Genomic DNA, 17,711 nt, shown 5'->3' with positions numbered 1-17,711 from the left:
TCGGTGCCCGCTGCCCGCCCGCCGTGCCCATGTAGCCGTGCCCGCTCCTTGTGCCCACGTAGCCGTTCCTCGCTCTCGGTGCCCGCTGCCCGCCCGCCGTGCCCATGTAGCCGTGCCCGCTCCTTGTGCCCACGTAGCCGTTCCTCGCTCTCGGTGCCCGCTGCCCGCCCCCGTTCCCTCACGTCACGGCGCCGGGCGGGGCGCGGGCCCGGGCCCGAGCGTGCGCGGTGGGCAGCCGGCCGGGCAGGCGGGCGGGCCCCGCGGAGGAAGCAGCGCGGAGGGCGGCAGCGCCGCGGGGCCGCCGCGGGGATGAAGGACCGGCTGGCCGACCTGGCCGAGGTGGGCGCGGGGCCGGGGCGGCGGGCGGGCGGGATGCATGGATGGATAGATGGATGGATGGATGGATGGATGGCGGCACCGCGGGCCGGGCGGGCCCCGCTCCCGCCGCGATCCCGGGCTCTGTGCCGCCCTCCGCGGTGTCTGAGCGAGCCCTGCTCCGCTGCTCGCCGGCCGCCGCGGAGCGCCTCGGGCGGCGCTGAATTGCGCTGAATTGCTCCGAATTCCGTTGAATTCCCCGGTGGTGCCGCCCCAGAGCCGTGGCGGGGCGGGTTGGCCCGCCCGGCGGCTCCCGGGCCGTGATGCGGCAGGAAAGCGCTCTGCAAGCCTCATTTTCCGCGTGTTTACAAAATGGTAGCTGCCTCTGTTTATACGCTCCTTTCCTTTCCCCTACTTGTGCTTTGGAAACAGTATCCTAAAAAAGAAGGGAGAGTCTGGGGACAGGCACCATCCGTCTGTCTGCGACAGGATATGACTTGGGTAGAATAAAAGGATATTGGAGGGTTTTTGTTTTGGGTTTGTTTTGTTTCTTTCCTGAAAAGGAATGGAAATGGAGAACGCTCAGGAGTTCCTGTGATAGTTCCAGTACTCCACGTATATGTGGAAGTTGGGCTGTGTTGAGCTGCATTCGGGTTTGGGGCTCTTTCATCTTCTGGATCATAAAACACATTTTGGAAGTTCCATCTCTAGTGATGGAATTACCAGTCTCTTTGTTTTCCTCTCTGAAAGGGTGAATAGGCATTGGAAAAGTTTTAGAATTATTAAATTACAGTTTCTCTACCAGGAATGATGTCTTGGAGTCATGCCAAAAAAACAGTGTCATTTCTTTCAGGTATAGTTATTCCCTTTCCAGGCTGTGGGAACGCGTGCCAGATTTCGGTGCTGGTGCACACTTCCCAGATAGATAGAGGCAGCCAGTAGTGATCTAAATTTCCTTTATATTTATAGTTCTGTACCCGCAGACTTAATCCTGTTCTGTGTTTCTGTAAATGGAAGAAACCAAGTCCACACCCTGCCACACCCCCTACTGACAGCGTTAAAAGTGTTTAATGCAGCTGAACAGAGGAATTTGTAACGCAGCTTTAGAATTTGACATCTGAAAACATTACTGTAGTGGGCTGCTTTTTAAATATGTATGGGCCAGTATTGCTGAAGTATTTCATGTGTTCATCAATGTCATTTTCACTGCAGAATTAATGGACAGCTTAAACATTTTGTTCTAATGAAGAAGACTGAAGATCTAGTCTATGTTTTGTCACAATTAGAAGTGTGTAGTTGACGTGAAGTTTTGTGAAGTTGCATATCCAAGGGAGATGGATATTCCCATTTCCACGGGCAGCTCATGGAAGTAGCAGCTTCCATCTTCTTTATCTGAAATAACAAAAATATAATGATTTTGTGAAGTGGTTTCTCTTCTATAGAATGAATGCTTTGAACAGAGGTGCTTGACACATGGATGAGATGCTCTGAAAAGGAATAGCGAATCCAAAGAAATAATGTGTTAACTCTTGCTTGCCTGTTTCCAAAGCGTTTAGGTTTATTAATGTAGTTTCACTGTATTGCATTTGGCTAATCATTAAGAGTGGAACATAGGCATTGTGGTTTTCCAGCAAGCCTAGGCCTGCAAAGTCTTTAGGAATGGCTGTGCCTCACCTCTTTCCCTTACCATGAGGGTTTCCCTGTTCCTTTGGGCACTCCTCGCCTGTGTCAGGTGGGTCAGCTCCCTCCTTTGGGCACTCCTCACCTGTGTCAGGTGGGTCAGCTCCCTCCTTTGGGCACTCCTCACCTGTGTCAGGTGGGTCAGCTCCCTCCTTTGGGCACTCCTCACCTGTGTCAGGTGGGTCAGCTCCCTCCTTTGGGCACTCCTCGCCTGTGTCAGGTGGGTCAGCTCCCTCCTTTGGGCACTCCTCACCTGTGTCAGGTGGGTCAGCTCCCTCCTTTGGGCACTCCTCACCTGTGTCAGGTGGGTCAGCTCCCTCCTTTGGGCACTCCTCACCTGTGTCAGGTGGGTCAGCTCCCTCCTTTGGGCACTCCTCACCTGTGTCAGGTGGGTCAGCTCCCTCCTTTGGGCACTCCTCACCTGTGTCAGGTGGGTCAGCTCCCTCCAGCCCCCAGAACCTCGCTGGTGCACAAGGAGTCCCAAAGATCCCAGCCTGCACTGGCCTGCTCTAACTGAGCACACCATTGCCTTCAGAATGAGCAGAAATTCTCATTTCCCATCTCCTCATTCGTGTGTTCCCGCATTTTACTGGGCAGCCAGCAAAACTTTTTGCTGTTAGTTTTTCCTAGATCATTATAAGGAAGAGGGAGAAATGCTGCCTATCAGTGTTTGTGGTTCCTTGACACAACATTAACATAACTGCCAGATATTTTTGTTAGGGCACTATGTTTAGGCTGTTAAACAGTGGCCAGAGAAAGAAGTGGTTGATGACATGCAGATTATATAGCCTTGAGATAATGCTGCTTCCTCTTGTTTTCTTGGCTCAGAGAAGTTTTGTAAACTATGTGCTTTTTGAGAAGACAGCCACCATAATTGTAATTGTTCAACTTTAGGGGGTTATTTTAATGTCATTTCTAAATTACTCTAAGCAGGCCCAAATGAACTTCTCTAAGCTGTTTGAATTGTCTTTTAGTGCAATTAATGGGACAATTGAGCAAATCCAGACTGGTTTCAGTTATTTTGAGCGCAATAAGTGTAAGATAAAAAGGTTCTCTGATCTAGTACACTGCTTTCAGCAGTGTTTTACAGTAGGTGTTTAGGGAAGAAGAAAATGAGTAGTGCATAGCTGTGATTGGAAGGTGTGCTCCCAGCCTTGGGTGGTTTGCTGTTCACAGACACAGGCCCATCTGAAAGGGCTCTAGAAGAGCTGTACAGTCCATGTTCAGACCTTCAGCTGGGCACGTTTAGCTAGCTTCAGGTATTGCAAACAGACTGCCTTTTAAAGTCCGGCAATAAAACTTATTCATACTTCCTTGTTGTTCTGTCATTTCAGAAGGTGGTTAGACATAAACCTCTGCTCAGGCAGAGTGATGGGTTAGGTCTCACCTTTGGGCTGCATTGTCCACATGGCTCCAAAATTTCCCCCTTGTGATGTGCTGAAGGGGAGGCAGAGCTGTCTGCTGGAATCCATTTCTCATGCTTGATAGGTGAATCATTTCAAGTACTTGATTTTTATATTTCTTTACTCATGAGTGTTAATGAAGATCTGTTACATGTAATGTTTGAAAAATGAGTCGTACACAGCAAGTTCCTATTTGAAAAATGAGTAGTACATAGCGAGTTCTACAAGTTCATATCTGACTGCAGCTTTTTTAAGCAGGACCTGTGGAACAGAAGTACACTGATTTTTCCCAAACACTTTCTCGGCCGGTCTCTCGGTGCCCCCAGAGCCGTTCAGAGCAGGTGAAAGGGCTCGGTCACAGAGGCTGGGATTGCGGGAGCTGGGTGGTGCAGAAGCAGGCACAGAGTGAGGCTGGCAGCAGGAGGAGGGCACGGCTGTTGTTTCTGCCCGAGTCAGGCTGTGACGTGAGGGTTGCTGAGGATGAGCCCCGTGCCCTCCGTGCGGTGTGAGGGCTTTATTGGGGCTGGAGCAGCCCTGCTGCTCAGCGCTGTTAATGATTGACCTGCCCCAGCCCTGCTGGCCCTCTGCAGGCCCTCCCTGGCTGCTGGGGCAGGAAGGTTTCTGGGCTCGCAGAGGCTTTGGGTCTGGGTGGGGTACTCCTGGGGGCCAGCGTGCTGTGGGGGAGGCTGTAACTGTGGATGGGGTACTCCTGTGGGCTGGCTCCCCGGGAGAATGGTCAGCAGCCTGCCACAGGAGGGATCTGCACGTGATCTGCTCTGAGAAACTGCCAACCTTGGACGCAACTTCAAGGGCAAGTAGGAGTCGCATTTTTCAGTCAAAAGCTGTTTCCAGTTCCAGAGGTCAGTCATTGCAAAGAGATCTTCAGCCTGAGTTATTTCTGCAGTTCTGTAAGGTAGTGGAAGTGACAGAAGCTTCATAAACCATCAGCATAGTTTCTGCTTGGAGCTGAAAAATGACATTGATGAGAATTCCATGACATTGGTGAGGATTTCTGTAGTTTAACCCTGCTGGCAGCCAGAGCAGCACACGGCTGCTTTCTCACTCTCACCCCGGTGGGATGGGGCAGAATTCCAGAAGGGAGAGAACTCATGGATTGTCAGTTAAGGCAGTTTAATTGGTAAAGCAAAAGCTGCACACAAGCAAAGCAGGAAAAGGAATTCCTTCCTACTTCCAATGGGCAGAAAAGCAGACATAAAAGTGGCATAACACTGTTATGTGTTATGTCACACATAACAGTGGCTTGGGAGGACAGTGCCCAAACCTTAGAGGTGGCCCCCTTCCTTCCTGCTGCAGCTTCGTGCACTGAGCATGATGCCCTGTGCTCTGCAGTGTCCCTTGGGTCACCTGGGGACAGCTGCTCCCACCTGTGCCCCCCAGTCCCTTGGAGGGGAGCAGGAAAGGCCCGGCCTCTGGAGGTGTACAACTGCAGCATCCCTGTGTCATCAGCCCTGTGCAAATCCCAAACACAGCCCAAACCCAGCCCGTGCCAGCTGCCGGGGAGAGAGTTAACCCTGTCCCAGCCACAGCAGCACCAACCCCTGCTGGGGCTGGATGGATTTCTCAGTCTCTGAGTGTTTATGGAGCTGTGTGTCCCAGGCTTTGAGTCCCAAGGTCAAGGTATGAGCTGCAAACAGAGTTTATTAGATTGCTCTTGGCATTGACGTGAAACTTTTTATCAGCTTCTTGTGATACTGCTTATACTGGGGAGGTGAAGTCCAGGGAGAGCAGTGTGTTTCTGCTAAACTCTGATAAAAGTGAGTTCTTGGTCACTGGTGTGCTTGTCAGAAGAGGCACAAAAGCCCATCAGTTGAAGGGAGTCAGCAAATGAGCTGTATTTTAGGTAAGAGATGATTTAACAATACAGAGAACAGAGGTTGACAAATTCCTCAGGTGTCTCAAGTGCTGCTGACTGAGGTAGGCTGTCCATAAATCCTTGAACAAATTGATCTGTCAGTGGTGTCGCTGCCACCAAGTGGGACAGTGGAACACACACGGCACAGGCTGTGGGCTGGGAGTCATGGTCAGCTGCCTCCCAGCTGAGATCTCCAGACACATTTCTGAGTCACATTGCTGTCTTTCATTCAGTCAGGATTCACTCAGGTGTTACATGGTTTACTAAAAGCTGACATTCGGAATCCCTTAGTAGGTGCTATTTTCATTATTTTTAGTCCAGATAGCTAAATATAGGATGCAGTTATGAACAAGCAGAAAAATTATCCTTTATCAGTAAATATAAACATAAATAGTTCTTTTGCATAGATAATGAAATGTCTTTAAAATGTAGCTCCTTTTTAAACATTAACTTGGAGCATGTGGCTTTCTAGCAGTGCCGTCTTGGAATGGTAAAGTTGTGGCTGACTTCCTTGGGGCACAGACTTCCTCCCTTACTTGTGTTGAGCAAGGCTGTTAATTGATGGCAATCTGGAAGGACAGATAATTTGAGTTGTGGCGTTATCTCCCCACCATGAGTGACTTGCCCAGTGCTCAGCGGCAGCCAGCCCTGGTGGTTGGTCCAGGAGGGCAGTGACATCTCCTCCCTGCATTTCTCCTGGGGCATCTTTGTTTCCCCAGCACAAACCCAGATGGGCTCTGCCCCAGGGCTTTATGCATTCCCTGAGTTTGTGGAAGAGGAGCTGGCACCGAGTCTGTAACTTCTCCCTGAGGGCTGGGCCACTCCTAGATTGTGTTAATTGACAGTAACTTCTTTATAAGATAATGGCAGTGTTTGACACGGGATTAGATTGCAGAATTGTCATGCAAACAATGCGTATCTCCTGTAATTTAAGAAAACCAGAACTAAACTTCTTGGGTAATAGGATCAGAGGTGAGGAGCAGAAAGTGGGTGTTAGGAGATCAGATGGCCTTGTAAGAAAAGAAAGGTGACTTGTAATGAAAGTCCCTTAATGACAATTATCTCGTAGTTTGTTTTTCCTAACAGATAACCTCTTGACTGTATGTTAAGGCTAATACTCTGTTCTAATTTTGACCCACTGCACTTCAAACAGTCTGTGCTCCAGGAGGGACTGGAAGGAGAGAAGCTTGAAGTCTTTCCCTGCTATGATGCACATGAATTGTGTCTTTTCCTGTGATAGAAGCTGAGATCCGTGGGTTGGGCTGGGGAATGGGGCAGAGCCTGGGTTCCTCAGCCAGGTCAGGGATTCATTTCTGGTGCAGTGCATTTCACTGGGGCTGCCCAGCACTCAGTCACTGCTCTCCAGCAGTCACTTGACTCCTGGGGCCTCTCTGCGTGTTTGTTTTTGGATTACAGCCCTCAGCAAAGGCAAAGCTCCCTGGCTTGGAGGACTGCTGGTGGAGATGTGTGTGAGCAGCAGAGTGGCACGGCTGTGGTTTCCTCAGAGCATGTCCTGGGGTCGGTGTCACACATTTGTGTTTGTTGTCTTTTACAGTATAAAGGAAATGAAGATGGGGAGACAGTTATCATCGAGAAAGACCATTTTATGGATGACTTCTTCCAACAGGTAAGGTTACAGTTTTCACTATGGATTGAAGACTGACTGTTCCCTCTCTGTACCTTTTAATTTCAGTAGATAAATTTCAGTTAATTTCAGGTTTACAATTCATCTACACATCCTCCCCAGTATGGTTGGTAATTGTATGCCAAAACAAATGTTGGTAATGCTTTGTTAGTTTATTTCAGGGTATTTTCTGTGTTTATTGCAGAGAAATGTTTTTAATTCCCTGTCAACAAGAAATTTGCTAACGAAATTTTAAAATTGTTGTTTATTAGGAATATTAGCACTTAAGTTTTTTGGCCATTCAGAATATATTTGCTATTACCAATACTGGGTTTTCATTTAAAAAAATTAATTACAGACTGTTTAAATGTTGACACTTCTGCTGGGATTTCTTTCTCTGCTACTTACAGATGAAATAGCTTGGGTTTTATTAGCAGGTTTTTTTTGTTTGTTTGTTTTTTAAAAAATATTTGCCCTAAATTTTTCTAATGTCTTCTTTGTCATATTTCCTTCCTCTAGGTTGAGGAAATCAGAAATAACATAGCAAAAATAGCACAAAATGTGGAAGAAGTGAAGAAGCAGCACAGCATTATCCTGTCAGCACCAAATCCTGAAGGAAGTGAGTAATAGTTTTAAAGATATCACATAAGTGTGGCTAGATATTCTGAAATATTGTTTGCTTATTTTAGCTGTCCATAGGAATAGCACTTCAGATGTTCAGGATGCAAAATGTAACACTAAGTAAACATTTTCATTTTTATATTTAATTAATACTTATATTTGTTTATTTTGACCTTTTTAAAGTCTCATTTGAAAAAATGTGTGTTCAGAATATTTCTTGCATCATCCAAACCTTTCCTAGACCAAAACTCAGTTTAATATGGCTGTTTTCCTTCTGAAGCAGAGAGGCTGCTTAGGTTTCTTCTAATCTGTGTAAATGCTGAAGTTGTCAGCTGCAGCTTGTGCTGTCAGATCTTTATTGCTGTGTGGCACCAGGGCCAGCTGCTGCTGCAGTGCTGGCAGTTCCACGTGCAGTTCCACTGCAGAACTTGCAGTTCCACGTGCAGCCCCATTTTTAGAGGCTTTACCCCAAAGCTGGAAGTGCAGTTGTGCTTTCCCAGCACAGACCTGGGAAGTTCAGGGCCCCTGCCCAGACTATGGCCCTGTCCCAGCCCTTGTCTGTGCTCCTGGGCAGGGCTCAGAGAAAAGGGAACAAAAGATGCTGAGATGGTGTTGTGTGAATGTTGCAATGCTGCCTTGCCATTTTTCTTGTGACTTCATCTCAGTGGTGGAAACTGAATTTGGGGTGTTATTTTATCCTGTTTTCCTTGGTGTTTGTTTTCATTCCCACAGCCGATTTTACAGCTGCTTTTTCAGGGTCTCAGGTTTAACCAGGGCCCACCTGACTGTTGCATGGCAGCACCTGTGAGCAGTGTGTGTTCCTGGGGATATGCACAGCTCTCTGTGTTCTTGAGGATGTGCACAGCTCCCTGAATGCTCTGGTGCAAGCCTCAGAATGTCCCAGGTGGTGCCTGGCACAGACATGTCACTGAGGGTTAAAGCAGTGCACACATGGTACCCAGCACGCGCAGAAAAGGGGAGAGAAATCCCTGCTCTCACCTGCACTTACAGCTCAGGAGCACTTAACTTTCAACTAGCAAATTGACATTACCCTGAAAGTGTTAACAAAACTGTTTGTCACCTGGTTTAGTTGAAGATTTGGTAATAATAATATTGCCCAGGTGTAAGCCTGTCATGAGAAGCGAGCCCCTGATGGCTGCTGTTACAAAAACAGTAAAGTACTTGGGAGTTGTACTGAATGAAATTCTGAGATTACAAGGTGGATTTGTAGACTTGCTGACTTACTATAATCAATCATTAACGGTTCAAAAATATATTTTTTAAAGGAACAAAGGAAGAACTCGAAGAACTAAATGAGGAAATCAAGAAAATTGCTAATAAAATCCGGGCCAGGTTAAAGGGTAAGTTGCGAGGACAAGTGAAACTCCTTTCTTTCAGAAATAACCTAGACAATGACAATACAAAGTAATTCCTCCATAGAGAAATGTCTTCTGCAGCTGAAGTGCTTTTTGGGGAGATGATATTTTGGAAGAAGATTAACTTTAACTGCAAAATGACACCTTTTAAAAATTTTCCAGTGTAATGTTAAGAGTATGATTGAAGCAGTTACTGTGTTTAAAGATCTCTACCAATTACCACAATTATTTTAAAATTTTACTTATATATGCCACCCCTCTCCCCTGAAATGTTACCCATGTCCCTGGGGAACTTGTACCTTTAAAAAGGAATAATAATATTTACAAAGTGATCGAGCTGTTAAATTGCTGACACTGACTCTGTACACTTGTCTTGTTCTCAGCTATTGAGCAGAGCTTTGATCAGGGTGAAAATGCCAATCGGACATCAGTGGACCTCAGGATCAGAAAAACACAGGTAGGCTCCCTTCAGCTTAAACAAAGTCAGGGTGTTCTGTGGAGAATGAGTTTAAGTGTTCTGAGCTCATTTCAGAGCTCCTGTGCTGCTTTTTGGGGCTGTGAGTGCCACTGGGAGTTCTCGTGTGGAGCTGGTATTGTGTGACAGAAATGGCCCTTTCTGACATCCCTGTCTGTCCCTGCTGTCCCTCCCTGATGCCCTGTCCCCATGTCTGTCCCCGTCTCACCGCTGTCCCCCTGTCTGTCCCCTCAGCACTCGGTGCTGGCACACAAGTTTGTGGAGGTGATGACCGAGTACAACGAGACGCAGACGCTGTTCCGGGAGCGCAGCAAGGGCCGCATCCAGAGGCAGCTGGAGATCAGTGAGTGACCCCAGTGCCCCAAAACCAACCAGTTACCTGTTGGTAGTGCCCCCTTGTTCAAACCAACCAGTTATTCGTTGTTAGTGCCCCCTTGTTCAAACCAGCCAGTTATTTATTGGTAGTGCCCCCGTGTTCAAACCAGCCAGTTATTTATTGGTAGTGCCCCCTTGTTCAAACCAACCAGTTATTCGTTGTTAGTGCCCCCTTGTTCAAACCAGCCAGTTATTTATTGGTAGTGCCCCCTTGTTCAAACCAGCCAGTTATTTATTGGTAGTGCCCCCTTGTTCAAACCAACCAGTTATTCGTTGTTAGTGCCCCCTTGTTCAAACTAGCCAGTTATTCGTTGTTAGTGCCCCCTTGTTCAAACTAGCCAGTTATTTATTGGTAGTGCCCCCGTGTTCAAACCAGCCTGTTATTTATTGGTAGTGCCCCCTTGTTCAAACTAGCCAGTTATTTATTGGTAGTGCCCCCTTGTTCAAACCAGCCTGTTATTTATTGGTAGTGCCCCCGTGTTCAAACCAACCAGTTATTCATTGTTAGTGCCCCCGTGTTCAAACCAACCAGTTACCTGTTGGTAGTGCCCCCTTGTTCAAACCAACCAGTTATTCATTGTTAGTGCCCCCTTGTTCAAACCAACCAGTTATTCGTTGTTAGTGCCCCCTTGTTCAAACCAACCAGTTATTTATTGGTAGTGCCCCCTTGTTCCTTATTCATTGGTGTTCAAAGCATCAGAGATCTTGGACAGCATCTCACAGGGTGTGAGAGAAAAGTAACAGTTTTACTGCATGGCACAAACTCCTTGATATTACTCTTTTCAGAACAGCTGTAAAGAAAAGAGAGAAAATTCAATAATTTCCTTTAGATTGAAAATTATTAAAGAAATTATCTTTTTCCTTTGCTTCATTTACTTCCAATGTTGCAACTTTAAATGAGGCATCAAGAAAAGCTGCATTCTGAAACAGCAAGTGTTATTAAAAGCCATTCCAAAATTAACATGCCTAACAGGATAACAGCTCTTTTTATGTGGTTCCATTTTTGTGCACAAGGACACATCATCTGGCATGAAATCAGTGCTGCTGTTACATGTGCTTTAATCATTTGTTGACTGACTCACGTATGACTTACTTCCAATTCATTATTGGGAGTATTTAGAAAGGTTCCTGACTTTACTTTGAAGCACAGTGGAAAGTGTCTTGGAAAGTGTCTCTACCTTGGAAAGGTCCTAAAAAGTGCCTAAAATTAAGGGATTTTTAAATGCGCTCTATAGAAACAAATATATACATTGCTGAAACAAGGAATGCTAACAGGGGAACTGGCAAATTACAAGAAAATGTTACTTTTCAAAGTAAAAAGTGTGCTTTTCAAGGTTGTCATTAGCCTCTCCTGCTAATTGTTGTCTTTATCCTAGCTGGAAAGACCACCACTGACGAGGAGCTGGAGGAGATGCTAGAGAGCGGCAATCCTTCCATTTTCACTTCTGATGTATGTATTTCTGTGGCAGCCACCTCCCCTAGCCCTGCCGCCCTGCTCCTGGAGGGTGCTGGCGCTCAGCCTGTGCCTGTGTCCCTGTCGCAGATCATTTCAGACTCGCAGATCACCCGGCAGGCGCTGAACGAGATCGAGTCCCGGCACAAGGACATCATGAAGCTGGAGTCCAGCATCCGCGAGCTGCACGAGCTCTTCATGGACATGGCCATGTTTGTGGAGACACAGGTGCGTGGGGCTGCCCAGGCACCAGGGCTGGGCTGTCCTCGCTCTTCCCTTGCCACGGGCAGAGCAGCTGATCAGATTCGGATAGTGCAGGTCTAGAGTGACTCTGTGATTCTACACTGTGGTTAAAATACGTGGAAATCAATTACCGGAGGTGCCTTGTTTTGTTGTGGACAAATTGACCATCTCAGTGTCCTTAAGCTTTCAGTAACTGACCACAGACTTGCCTTTCAGTCAGTATATTTAATATTTTTTTCGATTTGATTAATTGCAATATGCTGGAACATCTCTGGGCATGTTTAATTAAGAAAAACTATCTTGTGGAACATTGTTAATTCCTTGGGGATTTTGGATTTTCAGCCTCGGTGGAATGACACGTGTGTCAGCAAGGCTGTGTGCACCTTGCACCTCTTGCAGAAGTGCAGTTCTGTGTTCACCAATGTGAATGTAAAGGGCTTGACAAGTCCTTCAAGTAATCTCTTGTATTCATAGGCTTTGTCTTGACATGTACATAAATCTGTTCTACTTTTAGTCTTTAAATACCAGCTATCCACCAAAAGTATTCTTAACCTTGATCTTAAAATGGTTTGACTTCTGCAGGAAAGTGAAAAGAATAGTGTTAAAGAGAAACTTGCCTGAAAAGCAAGTTAGAGGAGCTTGCCTGTTTTTGGTAATTGGGTTTTGTTCTACAAGTCCTTTTTTGCTTTGATATTAAATGTACAACCAAGAGAAATTGGTAGCAGGTTTCTTTTGAATTACACACGAACAGAAGTTACTTGTGCATCATTCTGTAATGCTTTGCTGTTTATGCTGCTGATTATTTCTTCTGCTGGACAGAGACCCAGGTAACAGACTTACTGTCATCCCTCACCAGTCCTCCATTTCACTGCCAATCGCCATTGCTCATAATCAGTTTGAGTTTGTCATGCCCGGACACCCCAGTCCCTGAGCAGCTCACGTGTGCGTGCTCCCAGAGAGCTGTGGGAGCTCTGGAGGCAGGGAGTGTCCTCCTGTCCCTCTCAGGGCTCTCTGGTCCTGTTGTGCCACTCAGCTGTGGCTGCTGAACCTCCCCTGCCTCCCTCCCTGCACACCAGGGGTGTTTGCAGGTGCTCACTCTGTTCCTGCACAGGGAGAAACTCCCCTGCCCTGCCATGAGCATTCCTGGTTCCTCAGAGCTGGCAGCCCTTGCTTCTCATCCCCTTCTTCCTTCACATGCCACACAGAACAAATGCCATCCCCAGTATGTGCATCATTGATTGTGAAAGCAGTTCTTGATGTTCTAGAGCCTTTCCTTTAGATTGATTAAACAAAGATCTGTGCATTCCAATAACCTGGTTTTCCTTCAAAATCTCATTTTAAGGGAGAAATGATCAACAACATAGAGAAGAACGTGATGAATGCCACAGACTATGTGGAGCATGCAAAAGAAGAGACAAAGAAGGCAGTTAAATATCAAAGCAAAGCACGCAGGGTATGTTGTCTTTCTGTCATTGTGCTAGGCACTGTTTTAATTTAGCACAGCAGCATTTCCAGTGTGAATGACTGCTGTAGTTAATACTGAAAACGTATAATACCAGCAGAGGACAGACACTTCTGGGACTGTGAGAGCACGTCATGCACAGCTAAGGGCCTGTTCAGTTTCCCACTCAGAACTGCTATTACAGAGTGTAAAAACCCCAAAAGAAGAATTAATGTATTATTTCAGTGAATAAATTCCCATCTTTTTCTTATCAGCTTTCACAATACCTTAAGTTATTCAGATTCTAAATAACATTAAAAGTTTCTGGCTGTTTATCACAAGTGAATTTACCTGAATTTAAAGCTATAAAATCCATTCGCTAGCAGAAAAAATTAAAAGTGATTTTGCTGAATAGGCTTATTTTTAAAAAATTCTCCTTTGATTTTTAATGATTTCAGATAAATTAGGGGAATCTTCCCTGTGGAAGGGGTGTGGCATTGTGCCATAATACTGAATCTGTGGAGGACCTGAGTTCAAAGGAAGGTTCTGGCATTTTCCAGGGCACTTGCTTTGTTTCAGTATCTTTCTTCCCATCAGCCACCAATAATATATTCTGATATCAGACTACTAAGTAGTTTATTTTTGCATTCTAATTTCCCCTTTTGATGTGCTGTGCAGTTGGGTGAGGTTCGTTCTGGTGAGCTGGATTTGAGGGAATAATTCATTTTCTATAGATAGAGATCCACCCAGAGATAACACGCCTGATCCTTTATAAAAGATCTTTTCAGAAGTGTTCAAAGAGCCCACTTAATGTCTATGTAAATGGGGCTTGTGTCATCTCTGATAACTGTACAGGCATTAATCACACTAGTTTACCTGTTTAAAAACCTTAATTCTTACATTTGCAAGATTATACAAATAAATTTGTATAAGAAGAATACGGAAGGCTTTAATGAAAGTGCTTGTGAATCTAAAAACTACTTGAAAAATTGAACATAAATGCAAGTGTTAATGTGCCTAATATTTACACTGCCTTGTTTTTTTGACAGAAAATGGTGATAATTATCATTGTGTCAGTGGTGTTGATTGCCATAGTAGCTCTAATAATTGGTTTGTCTGTGGGTATTCGGTGATGCTTGGATAACCTCAGCATGCATGGCTTCCTGCCACTGTGGCAGTAAGTAACTAATCAACTAATTTCTAATTTGGCTCTTGTTTTCTCTGTCTCCTTCTGCTCACCCTTCCTGTGTGCCCAGTGCCCTGTGGCCCTGCTCTGTCACCCTGCAGGTCACTGGTGGTGACCCCAGTGGGGGTTTCTGTGGTTTTAAACAGAGTTTTTAAAAAGTAGATGTCTGCAGCCATGAAATTGGCTATTATGGCTTGGAGAGCATCTTCAGTTTCATCCTTTGAAACTGTTTATTAATGCTAGCCTGAATCAAGCAGTGGGACACGGGATTTGTCTCAGTGTCCCTGTTTCTCTGCAGTCAAGTCCCATTTCCCATCCAGACAGTGTTGCCAGGCTGAGCAGGCAGTAGCAGCTCCCTGCTGTGGGTGGGTGCAGCAAATGCAGCCTGCAGCATGCCCAGTCTCTGAGCTGCACCGGGGCAGGGCCCAGTTCAGACAGCTCACCAGAAATCCACATTTCTGTACTAACACCCTTTAACACCCAGGTTTGTGGGAGGGGGGCAGAATGCACTGTCATTGCCTGCAGTCAGGAACGCCTGCCCCAGTCACTCCCTGATTTGCACAGAAGCATGTCTCCTTTTTAACCCCTGCAGCTCCTCTGAGCTAAGCCTGCACAGTTTCAGTGACCTTCTGGTGAGTTCCACTCAGGGTGCAGCTGTCAGGGCCTGAGCAGGCTGCAAATATTTACCCAGGGAGGGTGGCAGTGAGCAGCTACTTAGAGCTGACCTACATCTGTTTGTAATGATGTTTACAGAAGTTGGGCATGAGTAATAGCCAGTATTCTGGAAAGGAAAATAGGGAAATGTTGCACAGATGCTCTGTCTTGTGACTGTGGTGACATGTGTGTTAGAAACAGGAAATCACAGCAGTGATTGCTCCTTAGAAAGAAAATCCCAGCACTCAGCCTGGCTGTCAGTCTTGCTGTGGCTCTGAATGGGTTTAATTCTGTTCTGACAAAGTATTTCAGTCTTAACTTTTCTCTCTTTTCCCTGCAGAAATTGATGTTCATAATAATATGTGTAACTGTACTGCTTCTGATACTTGGAATTATCCTAGCAACAACTCTGTCCTAGCAAGCACATTCCAAGAGTTAGCAGCCTTGAGGAACTCCAGAACATCTCCAGTGAAACCAAACCTTTTCCACAGATGATGCCTTACCACGATGACCTGTCACTAACGGCTAAAAGTGAAAGCGGAATCACTCTTAATGTTTACTCACAAATGAAGATCAGAATGTACCAGGGGGTGTATGGATTTTACAGCATAAACTAGACACTTGTGAGACTGAAACTTGGTTTTGAACTAAATAACTTTGGGTTTTTTCACATCTCAGTGTTACAGTTGCAGTAGGGAGTTGAGAGACTATTGAGTTTTGAGTGTTTGGCTTTTTTTCCTATTGCTAATCTAACTCTAATCATGACTTTAAGTACCTTGCCAGTGCTGCCTTTGTTAGCACTCTTGTGAATATTTTTATGAGATGTAGCCTTGTGTTTAAGTGTATTAATTATTTAGTCACCTTAACCTATTTAAACCTTATGCTTTTTCTCCAACAAGTGCTAAAATATCTTTTCCTGACAGGACTACTCCTTTAACTGCCTAGTGCATTACTTGAGAAGAAAAACGAAAAAAAGCTTTTTTACACTTGCCAGGTTTTTTATTTTTCTGTCAAGGTTAACTGCTTTAAATGCTTCCTTCATGGTTCATAAAAAGTTAGTTGCAGCATTTCTGGTAAAAGCTCACAGTTCTGAAATGCTGAATTTGCACTTGGGCAGGTAATTTTACAGGTAGTTCTTGTGCAAAGGAAACTGATGGATCAGTTTAGCCTTACTGCTTACATGAATATGACAAAAATGACTTTGTAAAGCCAAATCAAGTTTTCTTGTTCTGGAGTTTGCTAATGTTGATGTATGAATACAGCACAGGGGGATGAGCTCCCCCAGAAGATCTGAAACTTAACACAAACTAAGACACTGATTTGTTATGAAATGTGTGTGGCTATAACATGGATGAAGTGTTTTGGTGTACACATGCCTTTGTAATGCCAGCTTGCACCACTTGAAAGCTTCAAAGAATTCAAACGTACCCAAATAACTGCATTTAGTGTTACAGGTTATTTTTGTATTTTTGTGTGTAAGATATTTGTAACTTGGGTTTGTGACTCCTCGTTGTTTAAGCATATCCATGTAGATATGTAGATATATTTACACTCTGAGAGAAGGAGAGGAGAGGATGATTTGTGCCTTTTTAAACATAGTCTAAAACTGTGCTCATCAATGTGTTCAGATATTCAGCTCTCATGTTGACTGCAGTAACTCGGTCCTACCAGTTTAGAATCCTTAAACTTGGGTTTTGTTGAAAGTGTCTGAGATCAAAGTTACTCAGTAAGGGAGAATTCAGGCTTCATAAAATTCAGCAAAGTTTACAGTTCCTCTTGTATGTATGAATATTCCTGCTTTGCTGTCCAGGTATACTGTGAATATGCTGGAGCTATTCAGATGTCAAGCATGTTTGAAGAAGAAAACAAATATTGTTGTTGTTATTATTATTATTGGTCTCTTTACAAGTCAGCCATAAAGAAGTCGCTTGGAAAATTCGGCTTCAACAATGAACAAATTTCTTTTACCTCTGAGTCCAGAATGCTCACTGATGTTTGGGAGGAAGTTTACATGCAAAGTAAGGAAGGATTGGTTGCCTTAATGCTCATTCTAGGTAAATATCTTTTATTCTGTAGTTTTCTAGATTTTTATCAGTAAATATTATTTATACAGATATGCGAATTAGATGGGGGGAAATCACTCCTGCTGTTTTCCAGCTGGTTATGTAAACTGACCCTCAGAATCCTGTCCTGTTGAATTTTTCTCTCTGTAATGCAGTAATTGCCCATCAAGACCAGAAATTGGAATAGGCTACGCCACAGTTTTTACTTCTTGTTGAACAGCTGCCTCAATGAGTTTGTTTTAAAGCAAAACAGACCTTTTCACGTGGACCTCTTTGTTTGGAGGTCGGAGGGAGTAAATCTCTAACCTATGCACTAATAAACTCATCCACAGCCTGCTGTGTCTGCGTTGTGTCCCTGCTGTTCCTGGGGCCCAGGAACGTTCCAGAAGTGTTGAACTGGCTTACATCAAACACAGGGTGAGGTGGCATCTTCTCTGCAGCTTCTCACCAAGAAAGGTGTGGAGATAATTATGGGGAAAACAATGGGCTGTGTTAATTTAAGCTGTGCCCATGGGGGAGATTTTAAGAGAAATGTCAAGGTAAGAAACCCCGAGGTTGCAATGAGTGAGCGCTCTCTTCACACAGAAATAATCTGGGACAGCTCCAGGGACAGCCTGACAGCAGTGAGGGTTTTGGGGTTTTACACTGAGAAAGTGGAAAGCAAAGCCTGTGGCTGCTGCAGGGGGGCCGACAAAGCCATTTCTCTGAGAGCTCCCTCCCAGCCCTGTGCACTGCCTGCTGCAGAATTCACTGCCATGGGAAGGCTCTCAGGAAACACAGTTAATTCTAATTGTGCTCTTCCAGGCCTTCCCTGGGGTTTCGGAGTTGAGCACAGCTCCAAAGCACAGCTCGGGGATCTGGGGTGTGTTTAGTGAGAGCGATCAAGCTCCATCCCCTCTGCAGCATCGGCTGAGAGCTGCAAGCAAGGC

At 45.2% G+C, this 17,711-nt stretch overlaps 1 protein-coding gene across 2 annotated transcripts; it reads left to right on the top strand.

Moving 5' to 3' along the window:
- The first annotated feature begins 233 nt into the window (after window positions 1-233).
- On the top strand, window positions 234-16,686 carry STX2 (syntaxin 2). Of its 2 annotated transcripts, XM_058817022.1 has the most exons (11): window positions 234-339; window positions 6,827-6,898; window positions 7,415-7,514; window positions 8,803-8,877; window positions 9,276-9,349; window positions 9,602-9,710; window positions 11,119-11,192; window positions 11,286-11,423; window positions 12,781-12,891; window positions 13,929-14,056; window positions 15,060-16,686. In XM_058817022.1, exons 1-10 carry the CDS (start codon window positions 310-312, stop codon window positions 14,010-14,012), a joined length of 867 nt encoding a protein of 288 aa, XP_058673005.1. In that variant the 5' UTR covers window positions 234-309; the 3' UTR covers window positions 14,013-14,056; window positions 15,060-16,686. The 2 variants fall into 2 exon arrangements, with proteins under 2 accessions (XP_058673005.1, XP_058673006.1); XM_058817023.1 differs by lacking the exon at window positions 13,929-14,056.
- Window positions 16,687-17,711: the final 1,025 nt, after the last annotated feature.

The sequence above is a fragment of the Ammospiza caudacuta genome, chromosome 18 (genome assembly GCF_027887145.1).
Source record: "Ammospiza caudacuta isolate bAmmCau1 chromosome 18, bAmmCau1.pri, whole genome shotgun sequence".
Lineage (NCBI taxonomy): Eukaryota > Metazoa > Chordata > Aves > Passeriformes > Passerellidae > Ammospiza > Ammospiza caudacuta.
The sequence above is the reverse complement of the archived record's forward strand: the minus strand, read 5'-3'. Positions and strand labels throughout refer to the sequence as shown.

Excerpts from the sequence above, each read along its gene's own strand:
- STX2 (XM_058817022.1), top strand. The coding sequence starts at position 310 with ATGAAGGACCGGCTGGCCGACCTGGCCGAG. Across the intron at positions 8,878-9,275 it reads AATCCGGGCCAGGTTAAAGG|CTATTGAGCAGAGCTTTGAT; the intron begins GTAAGTTGCGAG and ends TCTTGTTCTCAG. Across the intron at positions 11,424-12,780 it reads CCATGTTTGTGGAGACACAG|GGAGAAATGATCAACAACAT; the intron begins GTGCGTGGGGCT and ends TCTCATTTTAAG.